The 16,229-nt window shown below is 57.2% G+C and overlaps 1 protein-coding gene across 1 annotated transcript in view; it reads right to left on the reverse strand.

Annotated features, from left to right (window-relative positions):
* LOC122369245 (IQ motif and SEC7 domain-containing protein 1-like) overlaps positions 1 to 16,229 on the reverse strand; it is a 60,500-nt gene that overhangs the window by 29,571 nt on the left and 14,700 nt on the right. The window contains exons 4-5 of the mRNA XM_043343830.1: positions 8,620 to 9,064; positions 5,151 to 5,363 (exon numbers count right to left, since the gene is read on the reverse strand). Coding sequence (XP_043199765.1) covers positions 5,151 to 5,363; positions 8,620 to 9,064 — 658 coding nt within the window. The remainder of the gene's footprint in view (positions 1 to 5,150; positions 5,364 to 8,619; positions 9,065 to 16,229) is intronic.

The raw sequence follows: 16,229 nt of genomic DNA on the forward strand, positions 1-16,229 counted from the left end.
CGACCCCTGACCCGGCACTCGGGGCCTCGTGAAACTCACACGCACCCCTTGCGACATAGGCCAATCGCTGGCCGCCCTCTCTCCTGCGTCGGTAAATATTCAGAAGTGCGCCGGTGCACGAAAGGCAGCAGATTTAATGGCAATCTACGCACGATATCGGTCAGCCCCGCCGCCTTCCCTCAATCCGTTAGCTTGGGCTTCTGAATGGATGCATCATAGTATCTATTCTAAGACATCACGCCAACCAGCTCCCGACAGCCGGCCTCCCCACACCGATTCTGTACCACTCACAGTTCACTGAGCACCAGGTCCAGCAAAGAACCCGTCGCGGCGCATCATTACTCAGAGCGAGCCCATGGAGCGGTCTCCTCCTCAAGGCCAGGTTAGCCTTCAGTCCACCCGATACTGTCTGCCCACTGGGCGGGATAGGATAGGATAGCCCACACGGCACGGATATGACGGTCCATGAGGCAAGAATAGAACAGCTCACATGCTCAGGATCGGGCGGACAATATAGCCAGGATAGGGCAGATCCACCATCTTGGAAGGAAGGCGCAGGGTCGCTCGTCCTGGCGTCCCCACGCGTCGGACTGGGTCGCTTCATCGACACTGCAGCGATGCAAGACAGATGCGGGGTATCGGGCGGGCCGGAGCTGCAGCTCTATCTCGACGAGGGTATGAATCACTCCTCGCGGGCGTGTCAATCTACATCTCCCGTTAACCAGCTATGGGTGTGGTCCAGACCCGCCTAATTACAGAACTGGCCCTGCAGTGGTAGCAGTGGTGTGTGTTGAACCGTTGGCGTTGGACCGCGCCCTAACCCCGCTCCCCGCCCCGGTCGGTACACACCTGGCAGGGGTATTACCACCGACAGCCCACTTACATACCCATTACCCACACCTGCGGGCGAATGGGGGAGAAATAACGTCTGGCAACTAGCCAGAATTGTGTGGAAATGGACCATGAGTAAATGGTCGACGGGGCTGTACGCGGACAACAGATAGGGCTAGTGCTACCAGTCAGCTAAAAAATGCGGAAATTCAGTGTGGTTATGACGCGAGCACCGAACGGCCAGTCCTTAGGAAGGACGACGTGTCCACGATAAACACAGGAGACAATGGTGAGGACTACATCCAAGCAGCCATTCCAAACCGACCACAAGTTCAGGTGGTGGTCGGGAATCGCTGGTGTGGTCCCACCTTACAACTGCCTAGTTCTGTCAATACAGTCAAGTCAATCTTCCCCCGATCGTGAAAGCCTGCTGATGACGAACCACGAACCAGCCCCTTGCGCCCGCTCGCTCTTATACGCACTTAGCAGTTATCACCGTCTATCCACACTTACAAAGTTACGTCCTCATCCATCGAACGCGCGTATAGTTTGTCGAGCCTCACGATCTGCTCCGTGACCTGACGTTATGATCCACCACAAAAAGCCGAGCATTGTTCTGCGGCTCGAATCTCTCCAAATGAGATCGTTTATCACACTGTGTATCGACATCTCAATACACAACTCACCCGTACCGTGGGTGTCGATAGGATTTTACAGCCAGAAAACAGCGCTTAACGCCTTAGCTCAGGAATTGACCGTGAGCGGACAAGACAAAGTTTTCGGTTCAGGTGGTGGATAACGTGACCTACAATCCGTTAGTCTGACTGGATTACCAGATCAGGTAGGAGTTAGCCCAACCGGCTGACTGCCGGACGGACAGGCCGTCGGACACGTCATAGCGAGGTCAGCCGTCCGTCCCCTGTCACCAGCTGACACAGACGGACTAACCGGACCATCACCAGCTGTCACCTGACATGACAGCGACTCCCGGACGTGACTCATGGCCAGGGGTCAGCTCCGCAGGCACAGCTGTTTTAGGTCGGCCATCGTCTGTGGTGCAGCTGGAACTCAGGCTACCGTTGTGGGAAGGATAAGCGAACATCTGCCATTTTTAATACGTTATCAGCTCCTGTTTAATTTCCTCCAGATCAGCCCTGCTGAGTAAAGTACTCCGAACCCAGTCATCCATCCAGAGGCGGTTGAACCGCTCTGGCCTCCTTCCGGCCTCCGAACTCTTCGGCGATCGATCAGCAAACAATATCGCTACACCCTCTGCCGCCGGAGCAGCAGTCTGACCGATCGGGCCGGACCGCCCCGACATCATCGGTCGGACTGGAGCCATCGGTCACAACCGTCCCTATCGCGCCGAATCGCTCGGCCGGCACCCAATTAATCCCAAACTAACCAATCTCAGCTGAGCACACAAAAACACGGGAAGCCGTTAGGTTGAACGACACTGATCGCGCCTTACGGTGTTGGTTATCGAACAAGGATACGTTTTTAATTTATGACGAGAGATTAAGTATATATTGCACCTAAATCCATATCCTTGACAAGACCATGTGAACAAATCTTTATCTCACGCCGGCAGCCGCTTAGCCTAGTGACGGCGCCCACACTGACTCATCCCACTCATCGGGATGACCAGGGCCTCAATAACTCCTCCCCCATCCCATGTCACCTGTTCGTGACGACCGCTCGTTAGAAGATTGCTTCATTGCGCCACCCTCCCCTCACCGCATCTACGGCCTGCACAGGTGACGGACACACGCCAACCGTCCCCGCGGTCTTCGCGAGCGCGACCCTTGCAGTGACCTCAGCGGTACGGCAACGTAACGTTGGCCCTGCAATTCCCAGCGGTGACCTGTGTCGCCCCGGGGCACATATGTGGCCATAGGTCAAACGGCGGGTCGCGGGACAGCCGGGCGGCGAAATAGCAGACGGAGCCGAGCGCAAGGGCGGTATCAGAGGATAAACTATGTAGATGTGATGACAGCTGGCAGACGGCTGCGGTAAGTGGTCAGTTCGTCACTGTGCGCAGCTGTTTACCGGACTGACCCGGCCGTGAGTCAGCAGAGTAATCAGCAGGGTGGCCGGTCACGTGCCGACAGGTCACAGGTCGGGTCAGCGGGGTCAGCGCGGTCAGCAAAGGTCACAGCGGTCACCAGAGGCGGAGCAGTTAGCGGGCAGCGGCAGCTGGGCGGTAAACGATGACCCACCAATCCAATAAACAGTAAACACAGTCCGTTCCGCTCTGCTCACGTATGCCACCGTAGCGGTGTCTGCGGTGACGTTGTGCCTCGGTCGAGTGATCCGACCGTCCGACTGTTCGCCGTTCGGCCGTCTGTCCGCGCCGTTCGCTCACGGCCGGTGCACGCTCCAAGACGGCCGTGTTTCGTGGCCGGCAGTGGTTTCCCTTTCACCGACGCATTTCCTTGATGTCCGGCAACGATAGGCTAATCGAAGCGCACCTCCGCCACCGTTGCGTAACTGGCTCGGACTGGCCTCGGCAGTGCGCTCCATACACCGGTCCGCAAAGTTCGGCCGGTAGCCGGGAGTCCGGCTAACCGGCCCGCTGTCGTCCGGTTTACAAAATCCAGCCAGAGAGAGGACAAATGCGGCTTCTCTCCGCCTCGGGAAGATCCACGGTGGTGACCAACCCGCGCTGTCTCCGCTCACTGGGCACGTGCAGCACCGTGCACACTGCACAGTGCACCTCTGCAACACTCGGCCAGAGGCGGGCCATGGACACACTGCCGCCAGCGGGACGAGGTTTATGGGTCTCTCGGGTTTCTGAGATCGCCGACTGGCCTTGGCACACCGGTTATTGGGAGAGCAGTGAGCTGACCGAACGACCGGCTGGTGCAGCCCTGGGCCCCTGATCGCTGCAGCCCCTGGCAGTTGACGGCAGCTGGGCATAGGCAGAAAAGCTTTAGAGTGGGGTACGTTCTTCTTTAAAATCCGTCACCGCCCATCAAACAGCTACTCAAAAAGGCGTTCATAACTCTTACATCCGTGGCTACCGCCGACGCTGGCTATCCATCAGACAAAGATAGTTCGAGTGTTCGCCGTTCACTCAGCATCAATGTGCAGTGGACATCAGCCGTGTCGCAGTTAGCGCGATAGGTTACATACACACTGACGGTTTGACCGTCACAGTATCGGGCCGGGCGTGGCAACGCTCCAATATCGTGACGCTGCCGTCACGGTGGCTGTGTTGGAGCCATCACGAGAGAGGAGTCACCGTCCCCCTGTCACGGTAGCGTAGAATTACGCCTAAAGTCCGTGCAACGCAACAACCCATTGAAAAGGCTTGGCAGAAACAGCGATAGTATAGAAAGTATCGTCAAGACGACGGTAAAGCGTGTTCAATGAGGAAGTGAAAGAAAAAAAACGGTCGAAGTGACCGACGCATCAATCACATACCGAAGGTGGCGTATTGCAAAGACAACGTAAAAGGCGTAAAACACAGGACACAGGGACCTGTATGTCACGATTTCGTATTCAGTATGAGGGTCGATATTGTAATGTAATTTCAATTGAACATACTTTCTACATCCGGTACGAAAGACATTAACAGCCATAAATGTTCAATAAAACGGAATCGCTATGCGATCACACCACAACAGCAGGATCAGAAAGCTGAATAGCTTAATAGGGATATATACGTGTCTCAGTATCCCTGGCAGCGAAACAAACAATAACACCGGTTAATTGATCGCAAATTGAAATAAATTACCGAATACACGCACTTGGGGAGGAATACGGCCATGGAATAGCGCACGAAAGCCAGGAAAAGCTCGTAAATGAATCGCAAGCACCGACAATAAACGTGGGTTCATTACTTCGTCGGACATATATTGCCCATCGGAAATTAACGATTTGGGAACTGCTCTGGAACAATGGGTACAAGAGAGTAAATATATAACATTTTTAGTGTATTGGAAGGTCAACCAATTCTAGTGGCTGATCGGAAAATTATAAGTCCGACCTGGCGCTCCTTGCTCAAATCAGCATTGTTACTTCGATCAATGCAAAAATTGATCGGACTCAATGGGGATAATTGGAAAGCAAATATTATCACACCGAGAAAAAAACTAGGTCAGACGCAAACCAGTCAGAGGCTATGCAATGATAGGTAAAGTGGATCCGAGCCGCTACCAGTATCTCCAGACGCCATTCATTGTCATTTCACTGGCAGTGTACGAGATGCTATAAAAATGATACATTTTGGTAGAAGCCGCCTCGTTTGCCCCAGTCGGAAGCCCTCTATATTCACGAATCCTCCCTCTCTTTACACGTCCCTCCCCTCGACTGACCTGCGAGCGGCGGCGCATCACCGGTGAAGATGTGCTGACCGGTCCGGCCGAGGCCAGGCTGCTCTCACTGCTCGAGCTGGCAGCATCCAGCGGTCGTGGCATGGCAGAGCACGACACAGAGGTGGTGCGGTGAGGCGGCTCGGGCGGCGGGCCGCGCTGCCGCCGCCGGCCGCCCCCGCCCCCGCCCGGCGCCGGTACTCGCTGGTGGTCACCCTGGGGGAGGGGGAATGGGGTTGAGTCAAAGCAGAAGGAACGTGCGAGACATACAACCTATCATTTAAGTCACATAAGACTGAAGAAGTACAGAGCACCCAAAAGTTCCTTTACGAATAGCGGCTCTAGTCACATAAGTGAGCGACTAGAGAAACAGACTGCCCAACTAGCAGCATCACCACAATTCAATCTAACATCGATGACCATGGCCATGCGTGGCATCCAACTACAACACACACCACAATAGTTCGCAGTTTCCAATTCTCAGCGGAACTGTGCCGGAACGTGTCTGTGGCCATTGGTGTCGGCCGCTCCGAGCCGGCGGGCGCCAGCGGGCCGTAACCCACGAGCGGCCCGGAAACGTGGCAGCGCGGACAGGCGAGATCGCCGGCGGCCGGTCACGGTCCCGCCACCGTGTCGTGGTGTGTGTGAAATCGCCATTCAGATTCAGATCCCTATGATAGCGGGGGAATGCTGAAAAATCCTCATCGCCAGTATGTATAGTCATGAGTTTGCACACGGTCGGCAGAGGAACGAAGCTATGAGGTGCCATGGTTACGATGGATCTTTTTCATGCGAGCTTCGAGGCCAGTGTGAGATAAAACAGCGGGCAAAGCCAGCAGGCAGGGCTTCATCTGCTTCACAGATTCCTCGGAGCCAATCCTCAAAGCGTGAGCTGTTTTACATGGTAAGAGGATGGACTGAGTTCAAGGCCACCACCAGCACACCGCCCGTCCTCCTCTCATTCAGGCGTTATAAAAGCTCACCGATGCTTTAAGTGAGTATCGACAAATGTCATCCAATCTTCTCCTCCAATCACTTATCTCGACGGAACCATTCCGTGCGCTGTCAATCCACGCGCATATTTATACACACATCCCTATGCATATGCTCCGACGGCTCCGCATAAGGCGCCACCCCATTAGCGTCGTATTCACAGGTTGTTCAGGCCGGAGCGATTGTTATGCGCTGGCAGCCGCGGTAGCGACTGGTCTGCCCGTAACAACAGTGGTGAACAGACGGCAGCGGAGGCGGCGTGGAGGCGCTGTTCTCGGAGGATGGAGACTCGGAGTGACAGCCGTCATCAGCGATACACCGACCTCCGAACCGCGATAACGCATCGGTCCATCCCAGCGCCGCGGAGAGGCAGCTCCCATCAGAACCGGGTTCGCTACTGTCCCGCGGCGGGTGGCGACTACCTCTGCTGGTGCATCCAACCCAACCGGTCCCGGTCACGTGAACTCGACACCCCGATCACGTGCCCAACGTCAGCCTGAGCCCTTCTCCCTGACACTCCACCCAAGCATATGAACCGTGGGCCCCTGTCACCAGCTTGCTAAGATCGACCACATTCGCTACCTTCGGTCTTGCAAGCCACAGCGAGGGGCCGTTCCGCCGCCGCGCAGTGAGGTGTCACCCCTGACTTGCCCATTCCCGGAGCAGGCCCGGTGTCGGCCGGTGAAACCCCGCATTAGCTCCTCATTCTACCCGACAACCCCACCAACCGGCCCGGCTGGCTACGTAGCGTGGTCGGCAGTTCTGCATAGACATCGCAGCACGCAATGTCCGCACCGAACCCGAAAGGGTCGTGACTTGAAATATAACACAATGCGAATGCAACAGCGCGGCACGCACTCACTATGACGTGGTCAGTAAATATGTGACAAAACTAGGAACTCCTCCGACCGCAATAACCACAACGGTTACAGATGGAGGGATATCGTCCACAGACAAAGCGAGATGACGTAGGGGAGAGATCAGCAGGTAAATGGTGCGTGACGGGAGCCACAAAAATCCACACGGAACGTGGTGTTACATGAGCGTGGTAGTTTACGTCCCAATTTTCCTATTCTCTACCCCACTTCGAATAGCGTGATCTTCCCACGGCCAAGTCCGAAGACAGCGTAATGACAAGTCGCCAATAACGGCGTCACCGTTGATAGCCTGTCAGAATGCGAGGCACGTCGGCTCGGCGGCATTCGACGTCAACAGAGCGGCACAGTCCCACGTAAACGGCGCGTTCGTCCGTCTCCGCCGTCACAGCCGTCCGTCATTGGCGCCGAATCCGTCCGTCTTCACCGACCACTCTGCCCGCCCCGATCATCATCCTGTCCGGCCGGAAGTGAGCGGCACGTGCCACCCAGGCCTATTAGCGCTGGCGGTCGGCCGTGCGTCGGTCCGGCTCAGATACGGTCACTGGGCCACACAGCTGTGGACGGTCCGCCTGCCGCCGGCTGGACAGCGGACACCTGTCCACCGGCCAGGTGACGGGAACGGAAGGCAGCGGCAGCGGCGGCGGCGGTCTCACAGTTCCCACATAAACAAACAGTACACAGAACCGCCGCCGCAACAGAACATAGAATCACCGCCGCGGAGGGGCCCCAGGCGGCGGCGGCATCAAAAGTGACACTGTCCGCGGCGGAAGCGCCCGTATTATCGCCATGCGTCGGCTCCATCAAACGGCGGCGTAGGCGCGGCGCCGCCATGCCAGTCCAGGAATACTCAGAATACTGAGCGTCGCACAGTGGGCGCGTGCCTTGAATCAGATGTTACAAAAGGTGGCCATGAAATGCCGCCCCAGTCCACCGTGAACTCAAAGAAGAATAGTTGGTCCATGTTCCGAGCGGGGTCCTATCTAAGGCAGGACCGTGACGGCGGGCTTCCCAAGGACGGGTAGCGGCTGATCTTGAGGGGATGTGCGCTTGGCTAGGTGCCTCAAAGATTCGTCGGCCGACAGATACGAAGCCGGCACATCTGCCCCAGGTCACGCGGGGCGGTGCTCTGAGGCCATTTACCACTCCTAGCGCGAGCAGCTCGCGGCCAGCACCCGCTGGGGCCGCCCCGCCCCTCCGCTGTTCCGAGACTCGGGCCGATTTACAAATCAGCCTCATAGAGACAGTCCCGCTGCGCCGAGCCCACCAGCCGTCCAGAAAAGATCGACCTCAGATACCTCCGCCGATCCGCCGTCCGACGCGGCGCACCTGGCTATTATGCGTTCGTCTCGCTAATGTGAGATGGGCGTGGGACATGCATATTCCAGCGGAATGTCTGATACCACTTATCATCGCTAAATACGCCCCCGGTGCTTCCGCGTGCGTGGCCAAACTCAGATTTAAACTCGCCGCGTCGGCGTCTCACATTCCATGCGTTTCGCAATTGTGAATACATATATTCCATCGTCATAAACTACCTTCTGTGTAATAAGTGAACACAGCCCCAGCGCCCTAGCCCACCCTATACCCGTCACTGAACTCACCATGTAGATGCCTGTGGGCGCTCCGAGCCCGTTCATTCCTCGGCCGCCCAGGCCGGCCGACGAGGGGGGCGTGTAGTACTCGCTCAGGTAGGTTGAGTCGTTCAGGAAGCCGTAGCTCTGATACTCGCGGTCCGAGAGGTCCGAGTCGTTCTCCAGGCTGCCGTTCAGGCCGCTGCTGTGGCCCGACGTTCCCGAGGTCTGGCGGGACATGGCCGCATGGCGAACGGGCGGTGGGGGCTGCCGCCAGGCCGCCGGCACCTCGAAGCGCCGTGACAGGCGCCGATCCGACTTGGCCGACAGTGTGATGGCTCGGAACTTCTTGTCGAGGGCATAGCGCCGGTAGGCGCGCTGGATGACGATGGCAGCGCGCCGCGCGCGCCGGCCGCCGTAGCGCCGCTCCAGACAGGCCACCTGACGCTCGGCCAGGTCATGGCTCAGCTCGTACCTGAGGGTAGAAGAGGGAGTCAGGTCAGGTCAGGTCAAGTCAGGTCATGACTAAGTTCGTACCTGAGGGAGTAAGAAATGGGTCTGGTCAGATCAGGTCAAGTCATGGCTCAGTTCATAGCCACTGGAAAGGGGAGGGAATGGGGTCAGACTAAGGTCAGGCCACGGCTATAGGCACGTTGAATAGGGGAGGAGACGTCAGGTCGTGTCTCAGCTCGTACCCGCTGGAGGGGGAAGGAGGGCACGTCATGCTAATCATGGCTCAGTTCGTACGCAAGGGAAAACGAGGGTCATCCAATAGCTAGAAAGAAAAAAGCGGAATCTACTAAATAATCTACGACTTATCGCATAGGAGAGGAAGATGGAGGTTGACTTCATTGTCCTTGATGTCAGAAGCGGCAAGAGAGAAAAAAAAGAGAATCCACTGTTCAGCGACGTTCGAAACATAGGATTTAATTTGTCTCCGGCTAATGGATTGGAAACTTCTTACACTTACAATGACTTCTGGGAAGATAATCAGAAAGATAGTGCCAAAAGACAAATGAAGACAGAAGTCGTGCCAGAAGCCGTCGGACGGCTCGTCAAAGCCATTAAGACCCTCCTGCGCTATTCTAATCCGAGTGGAAACGAAGAAAGCTTAACCGCGAAAACCTGTTTCGACAAAATACGTGAATATGTGCATATACAAGCATGTGGAATCCTGGAACCCGTTCGAGAATTGGGTCGCCCAGTCACGTCATGCCATACGAGAACGAATTTGAGCGCTGACACGAACATCGCTCCACAAGTCAGCGACCTGGTGTGATATGTGGCCTGCTGGAGACCAGCCCTCCACATGTCTCGCGGCGCGGCATGTGGCCCCCGGAGAGAGTTCGGGTCAGCCGAACGGGCCCCGCTCGGCGGACCGAACCCATTCTGACAGGAGAATCCCCATCAGCGTACCGGGTCGGGCGCCGGTTATGACAGCCCGTATTCCCATCAGCGGCCCGTCCTGACAGCGCCCATCACAGCGGGTTTCTCTCCGGAGCGCCGTCTCGCCGGCCTCGGAGCAAGTCAAACGGCCGCGCTGGTCTCCACTGTTCCGCACGGGATGGTGTGCCGTGACCCAGCCGACATGAACGGAATGGGCCGACCATCACACGACTCCGCCCCGGCCGACACGGCGCCGATACACGGGCCCGAGTCGGACCAGCCGCCGCCCTGCCCTGGCCAAACTCGCAGATTTCTCCTCTGCCCGTCACCGCCCTCAGATCTCACACAGAGCGGCTAACGAGGGAGACGCGACGATGACGGAGAGGCCAGTGACGACTGGTGACGCCGCACCAGCCGCCGGCCGTCATTGTCACCGCGACGAGCTGTGGCGAGCAGCGGCGCACCACACACGGGTGGCGCACAAAACGACGCACACAATGCGACACGCGGCGAGAGGCGCTCTCTCCAGCGACGAACGCAGCGCAGCGCGGTGCGCCGCGATTGTCCCGTGCGTAGCGCCGACTGCCGCATGTTGCCAGTTCTGTCTCCGAGACATTCAGTGGTGAAACATCTACACACCGAAACATCAAACAGCTGCGGACGCCGTGAGATGTGAAATCGTCGCCTCTCGGTCTGCGGAGAACCAAATAAAGGCCGCCGGGAGAACAGTCGGCAAACCGACGGCAGCGGCGATCGCTTTCCGAGACACTGACCCAAACACTGGCAGAACTATCACGTCCAGTCAGCGCTTTTTTCGACGGCCGAGTGACGCGGGGCACGGTGCTCGCTGAAGCTCGAACGAAGCGGCACGACCCGGCTCGATCGAGACATGAAAGCCGGGGCAGGCGTCACGCGCAACGCACGTGAAAAGGAACAATAAACGGCGTGGCGCCGGACACAATGCCGGAACACGTAATCAGCCGGGACGCACGTGCTCAGACATATAGCCACGGTGTTGCGTCACAACGGCTGTTAACACGTAGCCAGCCACGAAATACATCGTCAGGAAACAGAATGGGAATTGACACAGCTCAAACTGCATACAAGACATATGCAGCCTCTCTCACTACAGAGCCAATTGCCAATTGTAGGCACATACGCGTAGTATATGTGCTCAATAAACACAACATGCGCAGGATCATCCCTTCCCGCCGAGTGTCCGCCGGCGTCCCGCTGACCGGGTCAGCGGAACACTGGATCCCGGGGCGATCTGCCATCTGCCGCGACTGTGATACCACGACGACCCAGATCTGCCTGGGAATCGGTGGCCGTCGGCGAGTGACCGCAGCAGCAGCAGCTCAGCGTGACCGCGACAATACGCGGCCGCAGCGCCACCAAGGCCGCGCGCACACTGCAAACAACCACACACACACACACCGCTCGGCCGGCGCCACACGCGGTGACACGCCGCGAGAGGCGGCATCCGGCCCCGGGCGGCCACTCCCGGATCTCGGCGACACTCCTCCCCAAACGGCCACCGAGAGCGCCATTCAAACAGCACCCACCGGCGGCTGAGGCAGCGGGGCGGCGGTGCTGTACCTTCGGAGGCCCGCACTGCGACGTTGCCACCGCCGCCGGGCAGGGACATCTGCTGAAGGTCAACCAGCGCGCAGCAGTCGCCGACGAGGCTAGCACAAGGAGGAAAAGATGGAAGAGAATAAGGCATACGCCGAGATTTATGTAGATGGCAGTAGGTAAAGACGGAATAAAAGGACATAGATAGGAAAAGGCAAGGAACGGCAGCTGCTGTTGCTTCTAAACAAGGGCTTTACACATCCATCTCAAATGCGTAGAATCCATCAGGCAGTTTTAGATCAGGCAGGCACACACCGCTCCTGCTCCACTTTACCTTCGCACGCTCTAACACATTGCTTAATAAGGTCTGTCTATGATGATGATACATTGGTGCTAATTGCGGCGTGCCGCGCGAATGGCGGCGTGTGGCAACGTCTGCCGCCGGGGGGAGCGGCGGGTGTGAGGAGGAGCGCCTCGGGGACCGCGGCGGCCATCTGCCGCCGGGCCGCGCGCCGAGGTCTGGAGTGACACGAGATGGGCACATTATCACAGAGATCGTCCTTCATAGCAGCCGGTGGTCTCCGTGGCACAGGGGGGAACCCCAGCAGCTGTAGAACAGCCACGCTAAATGACAATCTCGGGTCAAGGTGGTTGGAATAATTTGCGAAAGGGGACAAAATAACAACCTTCAAAACGATATCAGTCTGAAAAGCTTGATGCCTGGCTCGTGACAGCTGTCAAGAATTGAAAAGAAACAATCTAGCGTCAGATATCCTCACATCATCGGCGACACAAGGCAGACAGCCGTGACAGGTCACCAGATTGACATGTCGCCCGTGACGCGGCCGCGACCCGGGACAACAATGGGCCAAACCGCTCGGGGACTGAACCAAAGCGGACCATGATGCAACTCTCTTGTCTCTGCGTTCACGGCAGTCGAGTATGACGTCCAGCCTTCTGCTCCGCCACTTTTAGGTCAGCAGGGCTCCAGAAAAAGCGACGTTCTCGGTTCCCGACCAGACGGTTGCGAAACGCCACCAGGCAGCGCCGTTCAGGAATTTCGCAAATGAGACCGCACGTTTCACAAAGACACAGAGGACTGAAAAGACCATGAATACCGAAAAATCTAAGGCTGCAGTCTTTTGACAATTCTCCACACTAATTCTGACCGTCATGGTCACACCGCGCCCTCCGTCCGAGTTCCCAAGACGGGTGCTCGAGTCGCCGACCACGCGCGGCCGCCTGCAGTCGTCACGGTGGTCGCTCGGTCCCACTCACGGCCCCTCAGTACAGTCGGCTGCCGCGCGGCTACGTTGGCATAACGGCTGCACACGATACTATCAGGCTGGCCCGATTCCCGGTCATAGCGCCCATATCACACGGGCTGTATCGCGTGGCATCGACCGCCGACACCGACACGGGCACCTCGGGGCAAACATCGACGGCGACACAGCGAGACAGCACATCCGGGCAAACATAGACGGAGCCGCCAGCGCTACAGGAATACACATGCTCGTAGAATACACAGCACAGCGTGCCAGCCGCTGCAGAGCGGGCTGTAGAAGCAATATACGTAAACCAGCACCTCCGGCCGATACCAGCGGCGCTGGTCGTGATAGGGATGTGGGGGGTCGGCACGTTAGGTCAAGCACCGCCTGATGTAACGGACCTGCAGGCGTGTCCGCAGCTGAAAGTGCCTGAAAGCGCAGCAATCCGTCATCCACGCACGGAGCAGGCAATCGGTCACCGGCTGCACAAACGTTGCACAACGCTGAACACACAATGTATCCGGGTGGTCTGACGCGATCTGTGGTTTCTAAAGTATCGGCAAAACCAGCGGCTGGCCTGGCGGTGAACACGTCGACTAACGTAGCCAGCAGACAGCAGCGCAAGATCTCAGAAAGACGGTCTCTCAGAGCTGAGGCGGCTCATCGTTCATTCTTTCGACCAGTCTGTCGGTGAGCTCCATCCTAATGCCATAGCTAAGACCACCGCGGTAGTTGCCACACCATAATACCTCGCCGCCGCACCCAGGGATACCCTGAGCTTAGAACGGCGCTCCCGTTTGGCTCATTATAAACTCAGGGTGAGCTCAGCGAGAGGACTATACCGGCTTATCCGTCGGAGATCGCGATCAAAGCCGAGGAGCGGCCCCGATCAATGGATCGCCGTTACGACACGCATCGATGAAATCAGGACCGCTTGGGTAAAGCGCGGCCGTTCCGAGTTGGCACATCGGTTGATCGAAGACCATAGGACTCGGTAATTCAGACAGTTGACAAAAGACTTCGCTCGGGCGCAGCGCCGTGACGGGCGCAGTTGTGCATCCATCCTGCACCTGTCCCAGGAAAGGCCCCTGTGGGTGTGCCAATCGTCCCATCACGACGGTATTACAATCAAATCAGAGACGTTACTAAAAGCAAAAACGACAGTAAAAACCGCAAAACACCTTTACTTTACCATGCCCAATGCCCACCCTATCAGAAAGACAACTGTCTGAACCTCATAGCCTCTTAATCAATACAAAAACCTCGTAAAAAACGAACCAAACAAAGAGTACTGGACAAATCTGCCCAGCAGAACTACTCAGCATTCCAGTTAGGTGCCACCACAGTTGGCCGTGGGCCATCGGCACATTCCGTAAACCAATCGCGACATGATACGTAACGGGCTATCGAACTGAGCGAGCCGGTCCTGTCGGCGACCAGTCAGCAGGTCAAGAAGCGAGGACGGTGGTGAGTGCTGGCGGGGAGGGCAGTCCCGCGCCGCTGTTCCGCTCCGTTGGAACACTGCAGCCAGGGGCGGCGGCCCTCGGCGGACACCACCTCTCACCACGGCTGTTAGCACGCTCCACACCAGTCAGGGTCGAACGGTAAGTCGGCCCCTATTACCGAACAAATCACAGAGATAAGACGGTCTGATCTGTAATACAGCGACAGACCCCGCCGGCGGCGCTGGCTCCAACACCGCTGCCATGCAAATACAGGCCGGCGCCGCCCCCGCCGGCCGACCTGACGGCCTTGGTGCTGACCCATACCGGCCCATTCACAACACCCAGACCCTCACTACAGCTCGACCGACATGGACGGACCCCTAACGAGACTCTCCCGCACACTAAAGAGAGAGGCTTCAGTGAGTAATTAACACACGGGAACCATATGGTCGGCCTTAAGCTGCCGCGTGATTATGCGAGTTGCGTTATGAGCGGATCGTTGAAAGCGCCCTGAAGAGCACGGGCAAGGTTGCTGTGTCCCAACAGCAACCTCGAGTGTCTCACACCATTAATCTAACGCAGCAGAAGAGCCAACCAGCAGACGTCCGGTTCTTCCTCTTTTGCTGAAAGGCGTCTCACGATCCTTTCATTACTTAGTGGCACCTTGAGCGCCGTGCCAAAGGAGTTCATGGAGAACATTGGTCATCTCCGCATGAGGCGGACTCCTGTAGCTGCCCTTGAGTTTGACTAAGAAAAGCTGAGCCATGCTGAGCCTATGCCGCAGCTGGACATGGGCCGGGGTTTCCTCTGAGAGGGAGGATGCTTCGCCTCAGGACCGGCGGGACGGGGGCAGCAGGAGTGCTCGACACGCCACCCACGCGGCCTGTGATAAATAGACCGGACTGCGGCCACGCTGTGTGGTCTGCGTGTGTGCGGGGAGCCCGCCACCGGCCGCGAACGTGAGGTTTCATAATCCCGCTCCCCTCCACCAAGTAGGACCACCACACGTCCACACCTGGCCGCATTGGGGTCGCAGGATTCGGAACCAGCCGGAATGGGACCACCGAGGCCCGCTGGGACGGTGTTGGGCTCCAAACCGACACAACCTCGCTTAGAGGCGACAGCTTTACCCAATCCGCCACCTGTCTTACGGAAAGAGCTCGCTAATCCGACGATGGCAGTTGTGGCGGTGGCTGTTACCTGTCACTGAGAGGTGACAGATACAACAGATGACAGATGCTGCCTGTGACAGATGCGAGATCGAGCCCTATACCGACAGGTGCGCCACCAGAGGCGGCCGAGCGCGGGCCGAGAGGCGCCGCTCGCTCTTCACCCGATGTGACAGGCCTGATCGGAGTCTGAGATAAGCCGCGACACGCTCCATCGCCCACAACTGCCGCCGATGGAAGCCGAAAGGTGAGACGTGGTGAGGTAGGACGGCGCATAGCTAGCGGTCGGGACCAAACCGCAGCTAAGTGAGGCATCACAACACTTAAGGCCTGGCTACACTATGCGTTTTCTGCGTGCGTTTTTTGCGAGTTTGCGTGATTTGCGTAATATCGTTCTAGAAAGAAACGACATTACGTTTTTGTTATGTGTTTTTCATATAAACTTTTCATTAAAATAAAGTTTTTTTAACTTTTAAATAAATATCAAAGAAGTTATATTAGTTATAACATTTTTTCTAGAACGATATTACGCAAATCACGAAAACTCGGAAAAAAACGCACGCAGAAAACGCATAGTGTAGCCAGGCCTTTAGAAGACACTCGTGGGGCGATACGCTGTGGATCGAAGGCACGGGGTCCAGCACAATGCTTCGAGGCCAGCTCGCGCACGCCGGTGTTACCGTGCCGTGACCGTGAGCGGCCGTGCTGCACGAGACTGAGTCACAGAAACACGCCAAGGGGAGGGGGCGGGGGACACGACTCGGTCCATATTTACCGGCCGGCTGACCGGTGGCCGC

Source organism: Amphibalanus amphitrite, unplaced genomic scaffold (assembly GCF_019059575.1).
Source record: "Amphibalanus amphitrite isolate SeventyFive unplaced genomic scaffold, NRLGWU_Aamphi_draft 001019F_arrow, whole genome shotgun sequence".
Lineage (NCBI taxonomy): Eukaryota > Metazoa > Arthropoda > Thecostraca > Balanomorpha > Balanidae > Amphibalanus > Amphibalanus amphitrite.